General features: G+C 46.4%; 1 protein-coding gene across 8 annotated transcripts in view; it reads right to left on the bottom strand.

Moving 5' to 3' along the window:
* Positions 1 to 20,243, bottom strand: part of PMFBP1 (polyamine modulated factor 1 binding protein 1) — a 2,317,386-nt gene that overhangs the window by 401,928 nt on the left and 1,895,215 nt on the right. For 7 of the 8 annotated variants that reach the window (XM_078668626.1, XM_078668631.1, XM_078668625.1 and 4 more), the window contains one exon: positions 3,221 to 3,388. The exons of the other annotated variant lie outside the window; for it this stretch is intronic. In XM_078668626.1, coding sequence (XP_078524752.1) covers positions 3,221 to 3,388 — 168 coding nt within the window. The remainder of the gene's footprint in view (positions 1 to 3,220; positions 3,389 to 20,243) is intronic. 8 annotated transcript variants of the gene reach the window in all.

Genomic DNA, 20,243 nt, shown 5'->3' with positions numbered 1-20,243 from the left:
ATGCCTGGGGCACACAAGGTGCCCTGTGCATACACCGGTTCAAACCAGTTGCTGGGGCATCCCTGCCCCAGTTCTGGTGGGAAACCGGACAAAGGATAGGGGGTGTAGCCACCCCCCTTCCTGGTCCCACCCAGGGGAGGGACCTAGTCAGTAGTGCAGCCCCCTTTAGGAGAATAAAGGTAGGAGCTGGTCCCATTCCGAATTAGATTATCCTGAACTATTCAACAAGAAGAAACTCTGGCCTTCGACGTTCTGCTCCACAGAAGACTGAAGAATCTTCCTTGTGGATAAGGAGTGTCCACCCTGCAACTGCAGGCACCATCAAGCGTCCAGCGGCTTCACTTTGTCGTCTTCCCTCGAGGATCCAGACTTCAGAGCCCGACGAGACCCGGATTCCCAGACCTCTCCGACCTCAACTCACATCTGCAGCAAAGCTGAGACCCGTGGGTGCGACGAGACACGTGGGACCGGCCATCTTGAACGAACCTGCACTTCGCTTCCAGCACGACTCCCGAGGTAAACTCGACCAAGTGCTTTGGGGACTGAGAAGCCCCAGCCCCGAGCAGCCCCTGCACCGAAGATCAGCTCTCCAGCCTCCACGAGTTCTGCGTGGGGCCCTTCTGCTTGTTTGCTGCTCGAAGCGTTGTCTGGTCACTTGCCGGCTGGCTAGTGGCCTCCTAGACGACGAACCTTTGAATCTTCACTGCTGATCTGGTTGCTCCAGATTGGCCCTTGCAAAAGAGGGGCACCCCGGACTCTCCTAGTCCGCACCAGACGCTTTCTTCACTCACAGCGTGGGTTGCCTTTGCCAAGGCCTGTTGCCTCCAATCCCGGATCCAACACCGCCGACAGCGAGAGCCTGCGTGGGACAGCTCGTGCCTCCATCCTGGTCGTCGAAGACACCTCCTGGTCCACGTGGCTGCAGAGTCAAGCGTCCACTCTTCACCTGATCGCGACGTCGACATCTGGTTCCTTCCTGGTTCCACTCCAGTCACTGGCTAGTGACTGTGAACACTGTCCCCTCTGCTTTCAGCTCTCCTTCTTCAACAATCCACCCTTGGATTGCACCGGACATCTTCCTACTGGTCGCCTGCAGCATCTTTTCTTTCAGGCTCCATAGACTTTAACGCGAGAACCCGACGCACTTTGACACCTATGCACCCGCAGCCCGTGGGTGAGGTAACGAGAGCATTTCGGTGCTCAAGGGTAGTTGAACTGTCCTAGTGTCCAGTTCCACAGTCGTTTTAGTCCTACCTAGTCAGGATTGTCCGTACTCACCTTTTACTTGAACTGTACTGTCCATAGACGTTACGCATCTCGCGTGTGAGTTCACACTCTGCACACGCGTTCCGTGGGCCTCCTATTACTTACCTGAAGTTAGTGTAGCGTGGTCCCATCGATCCTACAGCCTCTGGACAGCTCCATTCCTTTTATCGACTCTCACATTCCACTTACTTAGTATATGGTTTGTCGTGCCCCTAGGGCACCATTGTAATTTTGTGCAACTTGTAGTATTTTTCGTGAGAGATTGCCATGTGCTTAGCCCTCTGACCTCATAAAGAGTTAAGAGGTGTTGTTATTAATAAATATACTGTTTATTTTCATAATAACGTGTGTGGTGTCCTTTCACTTGGTATTCAAGGGGTTATATTGTGGTAAAACAGCTGGCTTCACATGCCAAAAGAGTTTAGCCTAAGACTGCTTTGTCCATGCTACCATTAGGATAGCTGGTCTATAAGGTTGACTTACAACCAATCTCCATAAGGGTTGTTTGGACTGATACAAGGTGATCACTAGAACTAGTGAGCATCATATATCAGGCCAACTTCTCACAGTCGTGGTCGACGCCGAGACAGTGGAGACACCAACGGTGAGGGTCGGTGACCGACATCAGCCGGTCGCAATCCTCACAGGGCTTAAAACCAGGCATCCCTACCGGCACCGTTCGGAGTCGAAGACTTCGAAAGAGGATGATCAAAAGATCAAAAAAGTTTAGTCAAAAAGTGACTAAGGTACCACTTTTCCGGATCTGCGCTGCTGGCGCAGAAAAAAGAAGAACTGACGTCAGCACACGGAGGCGGCGTCTAAGTACTCCAACGACGTCATCACGGCGCCCACGACGCTGACGACGGACATGGAGCGGCAGACGACGCCTACCGACGCGCAAGGGTACTGCTACGCAAAAATTACCGGATCCAGTCTGACGCCTGGGGATATTCTAAGGTAAGGAATCTATCACTAACGTGTCTCTTTCAGATTTGGCTAACTATTGAAGCCAGAATCTGACTTAAGATAGCTTGCCTAGCTCAAAAAGCCATACACTACAACACCCCGTACTACCTGGCAAATAAGCTTGAACTATCGGGATCCAGCCATAACCGTAGAAGTACGTCCACCCTTCTCTTGAAACCTCCAAGATTCAAAAAGAAAAGATCTTACAATTGTGCTTTCTTAGGTCTTGCTCCGTGAATCTGGAACTCCCTGCCCTCCGAGATCAGATCCAATCCTCCCACTACTTCCTTTAAAAAACTTGTCAAACGACTACTCCTGAAGGAACTTTAACAGCATCAACCTGGGATCATGCTCTTGTTTTTATTAATACCCTAATTCTTGTTGTACTACACTGATGCGTGTTATTGTATGCTTGACGTTATTTTGCTCTAGTCCTCTAGGGCACCTTAACTGCATTAACTTGTGATCTTGCTCTTGTTTGCATTAAATTCCCTTATTCTTATTGCACTTGACTGGTGCGTTTTATTTTATGCTGTTATGCTCTTCGTGTTCTAGGGTACCGCTGATGCCCCCAACTCTTAACCTGATCGATTTTCCCTTTGTTGTAACTTCACCTACTGTCACATTGTGTTTGTACAATTGCTTTAACCAATTCTGTTCAATGCTCTGATACCGGTAAGGGTCTTGTTCGCGCTTTATAAAATAATTCAAATAAATAAATACCACAGATATTTAATGTGAACTTTTGTGGTATGTTTAGATCTGCTTTTTCTAATACTAATGTGTGGCTCATGTACATGTTTTCATAGATTTTAGCGTGTGATACTTGGCACATTTATTTATAACTAAGAACTTGTTTTATTTCACTGTGGGCATATCTTCTCCTAAATATGATTTATAGGGTTTTTGAGGTTGTGCTGCGATTGCACGTTTAATTCTGCCTCATGCTTCTTTTGTGATGATATATTTAATTTCACCTTTTACATACCTCTCTTCCTTCACCATGCAACTTCTCCTTCAGAGATGTCATCTGCAAGCGGAGCATCACCAACTCCTCCTCTTTTATGGATAGTGCTTGTGTGTCCTCTTGGTTTCGTCGCTGCCAGTGCTGGAGTTGGTTATTCATATCAGCAAGACGTCCTCCATATACCCCAGCCTACCAAGATCAAGCATAGACTTTGTATCATTAAGCATATACACAAACGAACAAGTTACTTACCTTTGGTAACACCTTATGTGGTACAGACTACCTAGCCACAGATTCTTTACCTTAGAATTATCCCCAGGCGTCAGACTGAATCCGGAAGAATTTCGAGCAGTATCCCTGCACACTGGCAGGCAGCGTTGTTCAGCTCTGTGTGGCATAGTCAGCGCCGAAAGTGTTGTGTCCGCAGTACGTATATAGGCGCCGTCTTGGCACCCTGACATCAGTTACCTGAGTTATTTCCTTTCCGTGACAGACATTGCTGATCCAGTCTAAGTAACTCCTACGTCATTTTTTGTCTGTTTTTTTGCGACTTTTTAGGAACCTTTTTTGAGATCTACGCTTTCTGTGTAGGTATGTCACATAAGAAGCCAACTAGTTTCAAGCCATGTGGGCCTGTCACAGGCAGATGTTGGTCACAGACCCCCATTTGGCGTGTTTGTGGTGCTTGGAGTAGGACCACGACTCTACAGTCTGCGGAGACTAATGCACCATGCACCCCAAGGCGCTGAGGGAGCACTCCCTCAAGCTCCTCGTCACCAGTCACCGGTCGACTCTGCAACATACGAAGTCCTTGCGACCATTCATGGAGTCGGCATTCGCGGCCGGCATGGCTGATGGGGGGAATGGCGCGGGGTGTGGGTGTGGGGGCGAGTGGACGCAAGGGAAGGGGAGTCACGCATGGAGGGTGGGGTTTAACTAATTAAAAAAAGTAAAACGTACCTTTTCTGGGTCCCTGACTCCCATGCCTTCACTGCTGGGTCTGCTCCTGCTTTCCTGCCTCCACAGGTACAGGAATCAGGCAGCATTCCTCCCCTCCCCATAGCCAATCACAACGCTGCAATGGCAGTGTTGTGATTTGTTGGGAGCCGACCCCAAAGGCGTCTATGGGGAGGCCAATTTCCCCATGTAGGTTTTATGCAGCCTACATGGAGAAAAGGGAGAGTGCACATGACTGGTTTGGTTGGCCACAGAGGGCTGACCAAACAGTCAGGGCCTGCAACGTTGGGCTAGCCACTCCTCCCCTGCCATCGAACAGGACCTGGACAAACTACTGTGCACTTTGAAGAACATTTTTATTTACCCTAAAGAACAAGTTACTTACCTTCGGTAACGCTTTTTCTGGTAGATACTATATCTGCCTGTGGATTCCTCACCTTGTGAATATCCCCTTGCGTCAGCAACATTCGGAAATTCTTTTTGTAGCTTCGCGCCGACGTGGATCCGGACGTCACAGAGGCACGGCATCGCACGCGACCTCGCTGACGTCACCGGCGCCTATAACAGGCCCACGCCGGCGTGATGACATCAGTTCCGCCCTTTTTTCCGTGCCATCGAGGCACACGGACGGACCGATGATAGTAGAAATATACACAGTATACGTAGTATAGAAACAAGGTAACACACACAGTGTGAAGCAAATGCAATAACAACATTTGAAATAAACATTTCCATGACAATAAAATAACACATCATAGAAACTCTGGCATAGAAGAGTGGACAACGGGGAGGCGGGTGGGTCAGTGAGGAATCCACAGGCAGATATAGTATCTACCAGAAAAAGCGTTACCGAAGGTAAGTAACTTGTTCTTCTGATAGATACATCTGCCGTGTGGATTCCTCACCTTGTGAATAGAGTCCCACAGCAGTCCCCACTCCCGGAGGAGGGTGTCCACTCTGCTATACCAAGAAATCTTGGAGGACAGAGCGAGCGAAATGGCCGTCCCTCCTCACCTCGGTATCCAAGCAGTAGTGCTTCGCGAAAGTGTGGAGGGAGGCCCAAGTCGCGGCTCTGCAAATGTCCTCAACAGGTACACCTCTAGACAAAGCAGATGTAGCAGACTTTGCTCTAGTCGAATGTGCTCTAATACCCTCTGGTGGGTCCTTACCAGCCAAAGAGTAGCAGATCTTAATGCAGAGGACGATCCATCTCGACAAAGTCCTCTTATGGACCGCTCTTCCTTTCTTGCAGCCAGCAAAGCCAACGAAGAGCTGGTCGTCCACTCGACAGTCTTTTGTCCTGTCCAAGTAAAAAGACACCGCCCTCTTGGGGTCAAGACGGTGTAATCTCTCCTCCTCCTTGGAAGGGTGAGGGGGAGGATAAAAGGTAGGAAGGGTAATGGATTAACCAAGGTGGAAAGGAGTCACCACCTTAGGCAGAAAAGCAGCCCTGGTCCTAAGAACCATTCGTTCAGCATGAATGGTCAGGAATGGGGGCTTGGAACTAAGAGCTTGAAGCTCACTTACCCTCCTTGCTGAGGTTATTGCAACGAGAAAAACCGTTTTCAAAGTCAGAAGCCTCATGGGACACTTGTGAAGAGGCTCAAAGGGAGCACCCATCAAAAATGTCAAAACTAGGTTCAAATCCCACTGAGGCACAACAAAGGGTGTAGGAGGGAACCTATTAGTAAGGCCCTTCAGAAACCTTAAAACAATGGGAGACTTAAAAAGAGAAGGCTGGTCAGGCATACAGATAAATGCCGACAGCGCAGACAGATATCCCTTCACCGTGGCAACAGCAAGCCCCTGCTGGGCCAGGGAAAGGGCAAACTGGAGCACATCAGATAAATGGGACCTCAAAGGGTCTATAGACTTCTCCCTGCACCAAACAACAAATTTAGACCACCTATAAGAATAGATGGACTTAGTGGAGTCACGCCTGGCCGACAAAATGACATCCACCACATCGTGAGGGAGAGAAAAAGAAATCAGGTTGCCCCGCTCAATCTCCAGGCATGAAGGTGTAAGGTCTGGAGGTGGGGGTGTAGAACCTGTCCCTCCATCTGAGAGAGGAGATCTGCCCTGTAAGGGAGACGGAGCGGCGGGTGAGAGGAGAGGTGGAGAAGGTCTGAATACCACACCCTTCTTGGCCAATCCGGGGCGATCAATATGACTTGGGCCCGGTCTTGGCGAATCTTCCTCAGAACCCGAGGAATCAAGGGTATGGGAGGAAACGCGTAAAGGAGCTGCGAGTCCCAACTCAACTGAAACGCGTCCCCCAAGGCTCCTTGCATCGGATACTGGAGACTGCAGAATGACAGGCAGTGAGCATTCTCGTGAGTGGCGAACAGGTCCACCCGAGGTGTCCCCCACATCTGAAAGATGTCGTGAACCACCTCCGGGTGAAGCCTCCACTCGTGATCGGCAGAGAACTGCCGACTGAGACTGTCTGCACGAACATTCAGAACCCCGGCCAGATGATTTGCCATCAGACAAATCTGATGGTCCTGAACCCAGGACCAGAGACGCAGAGCCTCTCTGCAGAGACACTGCGACCCCACTCCTCCCTGCTTGTTGATGTACCACATCGCGGTCGTGTTGTCCGTCAGGACCTGGACTGACTGACCGCGAAGGGAAGGGAGGAAGGCCTTGAGTGCCAAACGTATCGCCCGCAATTCTAGAAGGTTGATGTGAAGCAACCTTTCCTCTGGAGACCAAAGACCCTTGACCTCCAGGTCTCCCAGATGAGCACCCCACCCGAGAGTGGATGCATCCGTTATCACTGTGGCCATCGATGGAGGAAGTTGAAAACGCTTTCCTTGTGACAGATTGCCTTCCACGCTCCACCAAGACAGATCCGCTGCAGCTTCTCTGGAGATCCTCACTGACTCCCCGAGATCTCCGTTGTGCTGATACCACTGCCTGCGGAGGCACCACTGGAGTGCCCTCATGTGCCAGCGTGCATGGTTGACCAACAGAATGCATGAAGCCATCAGACCGAGTAGGCGAAGGACCTTCAGGACTGGAACGACCGCTCCATTGTAAAATAAAGGAATCATCTCCCGTATATCGCGAATTCTTTGAGGGGGAGGGAATGCACGACATACGGTTGTGTCCAGTACCGCACCTATGAACAGGTTGCGCTGTGAGGGCACCAGGTGAGACTTGGGTACATTTATCGAAAAACCCAACCTGTGCAACAACTGAGTTGTCTCTTGCAGATGATGGAGCACCTTCTCTGGCGACTCCGCTTTGATCAGCCAGTCGTCTAGATACGGAAATACATGAATCCCCGTTCTCCTGAGATGAGCTGCCACCACTGCCATCACCTTGGTGAAGACTCGAGGTGCAGTAGTAAGGCCAAACGGAAGGACCACAAACTGGTAATGCTGTGACCCAACCGTGAAACGGAGATACTTTCTGTGAGACTTCAAGATGGGAATATGAAAATACGCATCTTGCAAGTCGATCGACACCATCCAGTCCTCTTCCAACAGCGCCTGAAGAACCTGTGCAAGAGTGAGCATTTTGAACTTTTCCTGCTTCAGGTAAAGGTTCAAAATCCTGAGGTCCAGGATTGGCCGAAGTTTGCCATCTTTCTTGGGGATCAGGAAATACCGGGAGTAGCACCCCTGACCCCTTTCCTGCTCTGGAACCACCTCTATTGCACCCTTTCGAAATAATGCCAGGACTTCTTCCTGCAAGAGAAGCAGGTGGTCTTCCGAACAATAACCCTGGCAAGGAGGGTAATTGGGAGGGAATTCCTGGAAAGGAAGAGCATACCCATTCTCTACAAGATTGAGAACCCAAAGATCCGATGTTATAAATTCCCAATCTTGTAGAAAATGAGTAAGCCGACCCCCTACTGGGCCCACATGATCCGGAATGGCGGATCTAGGGCTGCTTTGCTGCGTTGGCCGGGGGTTGGGAAGGAGAGGAGGAGGAGGAGGAGGAGGAAGCTTGACGACCTCTAGGACGGGGTCTTTGTCTGCCTCTGTACGACTTGTACAGCGTGTTCTGCTGCTGCTGCTGAGGCTGCTGCTGCTGGAATGATCTGTAAGATCGAAAGGAAGATCGGCCAAATCCTCTGAAGCGTCTTCCGGTAGTACCTCTGGATTGAAGGCCTAAAGATTTTGCAGTGGCCCTACTGTCCTTAAAACGCTCCAAGGCAGTATCAGCTTTCTTTCCAAACAGACCTGAACCATCAAAGGGTAAGTCCATTAAAGCAGACTGGACATCAGCAGAAAACTCTGAAGATTTGAGCCAAGCAGCTCTCCTAGTAGCCACAGAGGAACCCATGACTCTTGCCACCGAGTCTGCAGTGTCCAAACCACTCTGGATGACCTGTCTCGCAGCTGCTTGGGTGTCCGAGATTACTTCTTGAAAATCCTTCCTGTCATCCTCAGGAACCTTTGGAATGAGTTGTTTGACAGAGTCCATCAAAGCATGGATATATCTCCCCATCAAACACGTAGCATTGGTTGATTTCAATGCCATGCTGGCTGATGAAAAAACCTTTTTAGCATTTTGGTCCTGTTTCCTGGATTCCTTGTCTCCAGGAACCTGTGGAAATGCCCCAGCAGATTTTTTAGAACAGGCAGCCTGCACTACCAAACTCTCAGGAAGAGGATGCGTTGTTAAAAATGCAGGATCATCCGGTGCAGCTCTATACCTTCTCGCCACCGTTCTAGAAACCGCTGGAGCAGACAAGGGTTTCTTCCAGACCTCATAGACCGGTTCAGACAACGCCTCGTTGAATGGTAACATAGGCTCGATCACAGATGAGGGTGAATGAAGTACCTCAGTTAAAATATTGGGTTTATAATCAGCTGTAGGCAGAGTTATGTTTAGTAAACTCGCTGCCTTCTTAATCACAGTGTGGTAAGGCACCACATCCTTAGATGGAGCATTCGATACAGAAGCCAACTCCCATTCAGGTGACAGTTCAAGACCACTGGCTTCACATAAGTCATCAAAGGGATCCTCAGAATCCTGTAATTCTCCTTCCTCAGTGTCAGAATACCCATATTTTTCCTCTTCTAAAAGTCTCTGGGCCTTTCTCCGAGACCTTTCTTTCACAATCGAAGTTAAAGGATTCGGAATCGACTCCGACGGGGTCGCTGCCGGCGTCGAACCCGACGTCGGACGAGGCTTCTCGACACGAGGTCGGACAGAATCCTGCCTCGGAGTCACGGGTATCGGCGTCGATGGGATCGGCGTCGATGGAGCCGGCGTCGTGCGCTTCGGCGTCGACGACACCGGTGGTGTCGGAAAATGCCAATGCGGCGGTAGAGCCGGCATAAAGGGCATGAAGGGTGCAGGGGCATAAGCCTGCGGAACCCCTAGGTTAAAGGCCATAGGACCCGTGGGACCAACAGGTGCACCAGACGGGAACATTGCCCTTGAATATACACCATACATGGCGTTCAGGAACTGGGAAGGATCCTGACCTGGAGTCGGAAACTCAGGATACGGACCTCTCGGTTGTTCCCGGGGAGGCGGAGTCGATACGACGTCGACCTCTTCTTCGGGCGCCGGAACCGGAGTCGATGAACCATCGGGTGCTGGAACTTCGGCTCCACCAGCCCCCTGCTCCTCACCTTCATCCTCCTGACCAGAAGGATTTGATGGAATCGGAGATTGGACCTGTTCCTGAGGTTCGGGTGAAACCGGATGCACAGCCTCTTCATGTTCCGACTCCGAAACCTCCACTTCTTTACACACGAGCTTGATCTGGGACTTCGGTTTCGAGCTAGAGTCCTTCCCAGAGTGATGACGTGACTCATGGGACTTCCTTCTGTGTTTCTTCTTCGATGACTTCGAAGCGTGTGCTGACGATGTCTCCGATTGTGACCTCGAACGAGACCTCGACCGACGAGATCGAGATTTTGACGACTTCTTAGCTTTTTTGCTCTTGAGTTTCGCCATAAGGAGCTTTGTCTCCCTCTCTCTTAAGGCTTTTGGAGTCATCTTCTTGCAGCAGGAACAGTCCTCGACATCATGGTCTGAGCTCAAACACCATACACAGCATTCGTGGGGGTCGGTGATTGACATGGTCTTGCCACATTCACCGCAGGCTTTAAATCCCGTCTTCTTCGACGACATCTCGAAGAGAATGTAAGAAAGACACAAATACGAAGAAATAGTAACAAAGTTACTGTAAGCTACTACACGATCCCTGAAAACCGTTAGCGTCGACGACGCGGAAAAAAGGGAACTGATGTCATCACGCCGGCGTGGGCCTGTTATAGGCGCCGGTGACGTCAGCGAGGTCGCGTGCGATGCCGTGCCTCTGTGACGTCCGGATCCACGTCGGCGCGAAGCTACAAAAAGAATTTCCGAATGTTGCTGACGCAAGGGGATATTCACAAGGTGAGGAATCCACACGGCAGATGTATCTATCAGAAAGCATCTATTCGTGGCATTTAGTGCTGGAGATTCCTATGCTGTGCATACGTCCACCATCTAGTGTTGAGCTCAGGCATGTGCAACTTGTTTTTCTTCAAAGAAAGTCTTTATAGGTCACGAGGTGTAGTGATTCCACCTATTAATGGTATTGCACATGAGCATAAGTAACATTGTTGGATTGTTTTTTCCTGCAGACTAAAGGTGGAGCATAGAAAATACAAAAAAGGAGACCATGGAAGGAAAGAAAATAATAATGACAGTAAAAGAAGAAAATCTGCAACAATCTCAGGTGACCAGGAACGATGATGGGAGTATGTGAATCTGAAGCACTACATGCCAAGACAAGGTGCATACAGAGTAAACAACATTTTCAGTTTGTGGCATGTGTAACTGTAAAGCAGTACTCCTAAAAGAAGTGGATGTTGCAGATGACTGGATAAGTGTACGTAGGACAGGCTGGCCAACTCTGACTTGCTGTCTGGCCTGAACATCCGCACAGTACTGTTTAGTGAAGGTTTGTGGGTTAGACCATGTGGCTGCTTTGCATATGTCAGCTAAAGGTATGTTATCCAACTAAGTCATGGAAAGACATTTTCTTATCAGTGGAATGAGATCAAGGAGGAGCAGGAAGGGTTCTTTTAGCTTTGGCATATCATGCTTATATGTATTTGACTAACCAACGATTTACACCTGATTTCGAAAGAGCACATCCATTGTGAAGCTTGGAGCATGACACAAACAGTTGTTGGGTTTTTCGAAATGGTTTTGATCTATCAACGTAGAACATGAACAGGCTGTCCGGTTTTAGGTTTAAACCTATAATAACTGATAAAACCCCACTGAAAGGGAAATAGCCCTCACCTGTGAAAACATATAAACACTGAAAAAACACCTGCATAACCACAAACTAAATGCCATTCAAAGAAAGGAAAAGTAGAGTGAAAGAGTCATTTTGTTTCTTCCTAAAGGGGCCAATACAACGTAACTTTGTTATACAAGCTAGCAGCAAGAATGACTGGGCAAACATTATTCTGCTTGAGTTTTGTTGTTTAGGGATGTCACTTGCGTACTATTTCTTCTTCATTTGGTTTTTTAAGTTTTGTGGTCTTTGGTCTAAAGATGTAGAGTTTAGTAGCTTGTTTTAGGTCTTGTTTAATTATTTTATAAACCGTAGAAAATCAGGAAATATCAAAATCATGTTTGCTATTTTGGCTGAGTTTGATTCTTTCATTGATCGGTAAAATGGCTGTTTTCAGAAGAATCTTTCCAAATATGTGCCATCACATTTACCGACAGAGAATAGGTAAAAACCCTTGATATATCAGCCCCTAGCTTCTAGTGAGTCAGTATTGATGGTGGGTGAATTGCCAACATCTCAGGCTTTAAACATTCAAAGCAAGGTAAAGTGACAAGTATATGTGAAAAGAGTGCTATCACCAAGCATCTGGGATAGTGGTAAAAACATGACAGGATGGAACATGGAAAGCGGTGTCTCTTAGAATGCTGCTGCAAAAAGGTTCTTTCCAAGTTCAACAACGATTGGAGTGATATTGTTAGTATTGTTAGATGGTATGCTAAAAGGATCTTTACAATCTTCAGAGTTAATGAAGAATGTTATTGACTTTTCAGTCCCTTCTGGTGTACTGTTTTGTTATGCGTGGGAACTAAAATACAAATATTTTTCATTTTGTACTTTCTGTGGCTTCAAAGAAAGAGTCATCCCAACTGTGTCACTTAGCTGATGGTTTTCAGCCCAAGGGGCTGTTAATTCTATATTATCCATGAGGCAACCGTTTACAGAATTTTTGCTGAGTGAGGATGCAAAAGGCAAGAAATGTGAGGATCTTTGGTCGCATATTGATAGTGATGTGAAAAAAATTACACTTTACTGCATTCTTTGATTTTTACAGGAAAACATAATTGCTGTAGTGGATATAATAAAATAACTAGAGTCTGAAAACCCCCTTGTCTGCCAGGTGTTCAGCATAATTGATGAAGATGTGAAACTTCTCCTTACGAGTAGGCTGAGCGACACCTTTAGTAACTTTCGCACTGCAACATGTTCCATGTTAGAGTGCTTGCCACTTGGAAAACAAAGCAATATTGAAGAGCAATTCAGGAACTTTTGTTTTACAATGTATGAGAAATGGCTTGAAATGATGCATAGAATTTTCTCTGTAGTTTCAAAAGTTCTGCTTCATTTTTGACCGTTTTAATAACTCTGAGGGTATAAGCGCCCAGTTCAACGCAAATGTTGCAGAACCTGCCCAGAGAATTGCAAGCTTCAAGTGCAACAGTATTGGAATGGAAAGCTATGTGTCAGGAATTGTAGCATAGCCACAGTGGTCGAGTGTAAAAGGATCAAGACACGGCTTGGGTTTAAACCTAGTCGGGGAAACATTTGGTATCCTGTAATAAAGAAATCCCCACTCACTCAAGATGGCCGCCGCGGTGGCCGTTAAGCTATTGGTAGTGCCAGTCTAGTGAATGAGTCCATCGCGCTGAATAGCAACTGCGCACTTCAACAAAACAGCGTGAGGAGACATAGCTCGTTTTCGCCGCTCCGCGTCATAAATCCAAGACGGGAGTTGGCAATTAGTTTTTTGGGTTAAATTATTGTAGCCATCTAGTTCAGGGCAAATATACGTCATTCTGCAGAGAATTTAGTTAGTTTGGAAAAAGTCGCTGACAGGTTAATTCAGTGACTACTTCAAGCTCTGCTACCTTTCTACAGTCCATCAGAGCAGTGGGAGTTCGTGTTTCTGTCACATTTCTACAGGCAGTCAGAGCAGTAGGAGTTCATGCTTTGGAACTCTTTGACTGCCGCATAGTTTCTGACGAAGGATTCACATCATCGTGAAGAGTTCAGGAGAGCAGTAGAAGAGCTCGGAACTGCGCCATCTGGGAGAGTTCATCGGAGGAGTTTGAACTAGTAAGACAAACAAACTCTTTGGCCAGTGGGCTTCCCTACCTTCCTTCCGCAATTGCGCTTTCCCTATTTCTTTCCTCTTCCTCTATCCTCCCTTGCACCTTTTTGCGCGCTTCGGAAGGATTCTTTTGGCGAAAGACTCTTTCATTGTACTTACTGGAAGACGTTTGGAAGAAAAACATTACAGCATCTGCACGTAGTTCCAAGGTATTAGAGAAAGCGAGAGTTAGAGTATCTCAAAGAGCCTGAATGAGTTAATTGAATATTTGATAATGTAAGTCTTCTTTTCCTCAGATTAAGAGACTACCTGCAGTAAATTTCAATTAAATACGGAAGATAAGCTAATACCTAAAGCACTACTGGTAGGACAAGCTTTAATTATTCCATAGAGTCATTATAGTAGGTGGGTTGTTGTCTTATGTTTCCTTCCATCTGTGCATTAGGCATCCCCTGAAGAATAGACTGCAGAATATCTTCTTCAGAAGCCCAGCAGCCTAAGAGGGTGTCAGCAGTGTCGAGGTGTCTCTTATTTTATCCACTTCCCCTTTTCCCTTCTTCTGGTGAAACTGCTAAATTAGCGGTGGCACTGGAGGTGGGGAGATTGGGATTAGCATCTATACTGCCCCTGCGGAGAGTTGGAGACTTCTGACAGATTGAAGTGCCCACGAATATTCTTCGCCTGGGCAGTATGGCTGAGGGATTGGACCGCAAGGCTTTGGGAAGCTTGCTAGAGGGGATTCAAAGAGAGATAGGTGCGGTGAGGGAGGAGAATAAAAACTTGAAACAAGAACTAGTAGCCTCCCGTCAGGAAACAAGAGTATTAGCTCAGAAGTTAGATGGTTTGGCAATGGGAAATCCAGTTCAGAGTGTCCCCACTTCTAGTACCAGTCTTCCCAGCACAGATCCTAAGTCCGTAGCTCAGGTAATTCATTCTGTTTCCCCCTTGATTCCGTTAGCTGCCCCTGAAAGATTCTCTGGGGATCCGCAAAAAGCACAGCTTTTTTTGACACAGTGTTCATTGCACTTTATGTGCCGTCCAACACTCTTTCCAGATGCTCAGTCTAGAATTGCCTTTATATTATCTTATTTGTCTGGGGATGCAGCTAATTGGGCGATGCCTTTGGTCAGTGAAGATGATCCTATTCTTTCTGATTTTGCCAAGTTTAAAGTTGAGTTTCTAAGGATTTTTGACAGGAGACGGATATCTCAGGCCACTGACAATGAGCTGCTAGAACTCCGCCAAGGATCTAAGGATCTAATTACGTATCTTACTCAATTTAACAAACTCATCATAGAAACCAATTGGCCCGAAGAGAAAAGAACAGCTCTTTTCTATCGTGGATTGCGAGATGAGTTGAAGGATACTTTAGCTCAGATCCCTAACCGTCCTACAAATTTGACAGAATTGGTTGATTTGGTGTTAGAGTTGGATTTTCGAAATTCAGAACGTAAAGGAGAGCGGAGGAAGGATTGGAAGTTGACGTTTCCTCGTTTTGATCGGATGAAGATCGAGAAAGGAACAGGAGGGAACAACGATCCAGAACCAATGCAGATTGGGGCAGTAAGAGGTCCTTTGAGTCAGGAAGAAAAGGAACAGAGACGGTTAAAGAAGTTATGTCTGTATTGTGGAGGTTCCGGCCATTTTGTGAGAGAATGCCCCAAGCGTCCCAAGATTCCAGTGAAGGGAAACGGTTCCAGCCATCAGTAGACGGAGTCGCTCTGGTGGTAAAGGATGACAAGACGGCTCCTGAAACTCATTGCATTTTGAACACTTTACAGTCGATGATTCCACATGTGATCTTACACATGACCATAAGGTTCAGAGAACATCAGATTCAGGGAGTTGCTATCATGCTGGATTCTGGGGCTACGGGCAATTTTTGCGACATCAAGTATGCTCGTCGAATGGGAATTCGGGCCATACCTAAGGAAAAGAAAGAACCTGTTCGCGCCGTAGATGGAACGAACTTGTCTTCAGGGCCCATCACCAGTCATACTGAAGAACTTGAATTGATTAAATCAGACGGTCATCGGGAGGTGTTACAGTTCAATCTCATAGATGCCCCACAGTTCCAGTTAATATTGGGGCTTCCCTGGTTAACCATCCATAATCCAACCATTGATTGGGAAAGTCGCACAGTCAGTATGCAGTCCAACTATTGTGAGGAACACTGTTTTGGTCCTGAAGCAAGTTTTGAGGAACCTACTTTAGCGGCGTTACTCTCCTTTGGGGGTCAATCAATTGGAGTCATTCATTTTGGAGAAATTCCTGTAGAATATCAAGATTTGACATCAGTCTTTAGTGAACAAGAAGCTGAGAATTTGCCGCCTCATCGTGTTTACGACTGTACCATAGATCTTGAGCCTGGGGCTGCTCTTCCATGCAGTCGGATTTATGCCTTGACGGAAGCAGAGAACAAACATTTGAAGGAATATTTGGATTGTTACCTGGCTAACGGTTTTATTAGACCTTCGCAGTCTCCGGTATCTTCCCCTTTATTCTTTATACCAAAGAAGCAGGAAGGGAGTCTGAGGACTTGTATTGACTACCGCGCACTTAACCAGGTGACGATTAAGAATAGTTATCCACTGCCACTGATTTCGGTTCTCCTTGATCAAATCAAGGAGGTTCAGATCTTCACTAAACTTGATTTGCGTGGTGCTTACCACCTAGTTCGCATGAAAGAAGGGCAAGAATGGAAGACGGCGTTTAGAACTGAGTTCGGCCTTTTTGAATATTGCGTGATGCCCTTCGGATTGTGCAATGCGCCTGCTGTATTCCAACACTTCATCAACGATGTGATGGGCGACTTGATTGACAAGATAGCAATCATTTATTTGGACGACATTTTGATTTACTCCAAGGATCCACAAGATCATTCCAGACATGTCAGAATGGTGTTGGAACGTTTAAGGATGCATAGTCTGTTTGTGAAACTAGAGAAATGTGTCTTTAATGCCACTAAGGTTGAATTTTTGGGATTTGTCATTTCCTCCCAAAGAATTACTATGGATCAGGGAAAGGTGCAAGCAGTGGAGGATTGGCCAGCCCCTCAAAACATTAAAGACATTCAGAGATTTTTGGGGTTTGCAAATTTTTACAGACGGTTCATTCAAGGTTTTTCACAATTAATTGCACCAATTACTCGCCTTTTACGTAAAGGAGTCAAGTTCGAGTGGTCGCAGGAAGCTGGAAAGGCATTTCAGGATCTCAAAAACAGATTTGTTACTGCCCCTATCTTGCTACACGCAGATCCAGAGGAACCCTTCTTTGTCGAGGCGGATGCATCCGACCAAGCCATCGGAGGGGTTCTTTCGCAAAGACATCGCAGTACTGGACAACTTCATCCAGTGGCTTATTGTTCTAGGAAGTTGACAGCTGCAGAATTGAACTATACGATTGCAGAAAAAGAACTCTTGGCGGTGAAAGATGCTTTCGAAGACTGGAGACACTATTTGTTGGGAGCGAAGCATACTGTCACAGTATATTCCGATCATAAGAATCTTCAATTCCTTAAAACTGCTAAGACTCTCACTCCAAGGCAGTTACGTTGGTCTCTTTATTTTGCAGATTTTGATTTTGTGATTACCTATCGTCCTGGTCCAAAGAATGGTAAAGCGGATGCCTTATCCCGTTTGAACACTGTGTATTGTGAGCATCCGGTGGAACTGCATCTGATCATTCCTGAAGCCCAGATCGTTTGTACTGTCTTTCTGAATAACTTTCAAGAAGAAGTTCGTAAGAGTTTGTCTTTAGAAAAGATTCAAGAGTGGGCCCTTCAAGGAGAGGAAAGACGAATTCACCAGCAGTTACCTTACTTTAAAGAGGCGTTATATCTTCCCACAGAAACACTACAACAGAAGGCTTTGCAAAGTTGTCACGATCATCCTTTAGCTGGTCATAAAGGAATTTCCAAGACTCTGGATTTGGTGCAGCGATATTTCTGGTGGCCTGGGTTATCCTCTCATGTCAAACAATACGTTCAATCTTGTGAATTATGTGCTAGGAGTAAACCTAATAGACAAGCTCCCCAGGGATTGTTGCAACCTCTACCTACTCCTACCCACCCTTGGCATACTATCTCTTTGGATTTGATTGTGGATCTGCCTTTGAGTAAGGGATTTGACACCATTTTGGTGATAGTGGACACTTTCTCCAAGATGAGTCATTTTATTCCCCTGTCTGGTATCCCTTCGGCCCCAGAGTTAGCACGAGTGTTTGGAGAGAGTATTGTCAGGCTTCATGGGGTACCCAAGGTAATAGTATCAGATAGAGGTCCTCAGTTTATTTCTCATTTTTGGCAGGCTTACCTTAAAGGGTTGGGAATTGAGAGAAGATTATCCACAAGCTACCATCCTGAGTCTGATGGTCAGACGGAGAGACTCAACCAAGAATTGGAACAGTATCTCTGTTTGTTCCTCATCGATCAGGGTGGAGAATGGTCAGAAAGATTGTGGATGGCGGAATTTGCTTGTAATAATGCGAAGAGTGTCTCCACTGGTTACTCTCCATTTTACTTGAATTTTGGGCGCCATCCTAACCCCTTTCACACTCAGGAAGATTTAGAAGTCCCAGCAGCTAAAACCTTGATCACAGATATAGCTGCACTTCATAAATCAGCTGAACGGAATGTAATTGTGGCAAAGGAAACATATAAGAAAGGTGCAGACCAACACCGTCGGTCGGCTCCTCTCTATAAGGCGGGAGATCAGGTCTGGCTTTCTACTAAGAATTTGCATCTGAAGGGTAATAGAAAGTTTCAACCTAGATTTGTGGGCCCTTACTCTATCAAGCAAGTTTTGGGGCCTGTCACTGTGAAATTGGATTTACCAGATAAATTAGGAATCCATCCAGTTTTTCATGTGTCTCTATTGAAAAAGACTAAACCTCATATGAGATTGCATAAACCACCAGAACCAGTAGACATTCAAGGTCATGCAGAATATGAAGTAAAGGATATTTTGGACTCTAAATACAAGAAGGAAAAACTTCAGTACTTGATTGATTGGAAGGGTTATGGTCCTGAAGAGAGATCTTGAGAACCAGTGTCTAACATTCATGCACCCCAGTTAATTAAAAGATTTCATGCACAGAAACCATGCAAACCAGGACCGGTAAATCGGTCTTTGAGAGGGGGTACTGTCAGGAATTGTAGCATAGCCACAGTGGTCGAGTATAAAAGGATCAAGACACGGCTTGGGTTTAAACCTAGTTGGGGAAACATTTGGTATCCTGTAATAAAGACATCCCCACTCACTCAAGATGGACGCCGCGGTGGCCGTTAAGCTATTGGTAGTGCCAGTCTAGTGAATGAGTATATCGCGCTGAATAGCAACTGCGCACTTCAACAAAACAGCGTGAGGAGACATAGCTCGTTTTCGCCGCTCCGCGTCATAAATCCAAGATGGGAGTTGGCAATTAGTTTTTTGGGTTAAATTATTGTAGCCATCTAGTTCAGGGCAAATATACGTAATTCTGAAGAGAATTTAGTTAGTTTGGAAAAAGTCGCTGACAGGTTAATTCAGTGACTACTTCAAGCTCTGCTACCTTTCTACAGTCCGTCAGAGCAGTGGGAGTTCGTGTTTCTGTCACATTTCTACAGGCAGTCAGAGCAGTAGGAGTTCATGCTTTGGAACTCTTTGACTGCCGCATAGTTTCTGACGAAGGATTCACAGCATCGTGAAGAGTTCAGGAGAGCAGTAGAAGAACTCGGAACTGCGCCATCTGGGAGAGTTCATCGGAGGAGTTTGAACTAGTAAGACCAACAAACTCTTTGGCCAGTGGGCTTCCCTACCTTCCTTCCTCAATTGCGCTTTCCCTATTTCTTTCCTCTTCCTCTATCCTCCCTTGCACCTTTTTGCGCGCTTCGGAAGGATTCTTTAGGCGAAAGACTCTTTCATTGTACTTACTGGAAGACGTTTGGAAGAAAAACATTACAGCATCTGCACGTAGTTCCAAGGTATTAGAGAAAGCGAGAGTTAGAGTATCTCAAAGAGCCTGAATGAGTTAATTGAATATTTGATAATGTAAGTCTTCTTTTCCTCAGATTAAGAGACTAACTGCAGTAAATTTCAATTAAATACGGAAGAGAAGCTAATACCTAAAGCACTACTGGTAGGACAAGCTTTAATTATTCCATAGAGTCATTATAATAGGTGGGTTGTTGTCTTATGTTTCCTTCCATCTGTGCATTAGGCATCCCCTGAAGAATAGACTGCAGAATATCTTCTTCAGAAGCCCAGCAGCCTAAGAGGGTGTCAGCAGTGTCAAGGTGTCTCTTCTTTTATCCACTTCCCCTTTTCCCTTCTTCTGGTGAAACTGCTAAATTAGCGGTGGCACTGGAGGTGGGGAGATTGGGATTAGCATCTATACTGCCCCTGTGGAGAGTTGGAGACTTCTGACATTATGTCAGTGGCCCGAGTTAGCAAATTGTGTACTGGCTGTTTTGGTGTTGCCCGTCTCAAGTGTCAATGTTGAGTGGGCTTTTTCCCAGAAAAAAGTTTACATGGGACGGAAAAAGCGAGCTCACATGACCAAATACTCACTGAAGAAGTATTGTATGGTTGACTACAATAGGTTTGATTTGTAAAAATGTATTTGGACCTCACACTGTATGTACACTACCATGCATTATTAGTGTAGAAAGCAAGCAATAATAAAAGCAAAACGTTCCATAAACACTGGAAAACACTGTTTCTGTTGTTTTTTATGGCGCGAAAATGTGTACCACTGATAACCACAGTTTTTTT

The sequence above is a fragment of the Lissotriton helveticus genome, chromosome 12 (genome assembly GCF_964261635.1).
Source record: "Lissotriton helveticus chromosome 12, aLisHel1.1, whole genome shotgun sequence".
Classification (NCBI taxonomy): Eukaryota; Metazoa; Chordata; class Amphibia; order Caudata; family Salamandridae; genus Lissotriton; species Lissotriton helveticus.
Note: the sequence above shows the minus strand (reverse complement) of the source record. Positions and strands in the feature narration are given on the sequence as shown.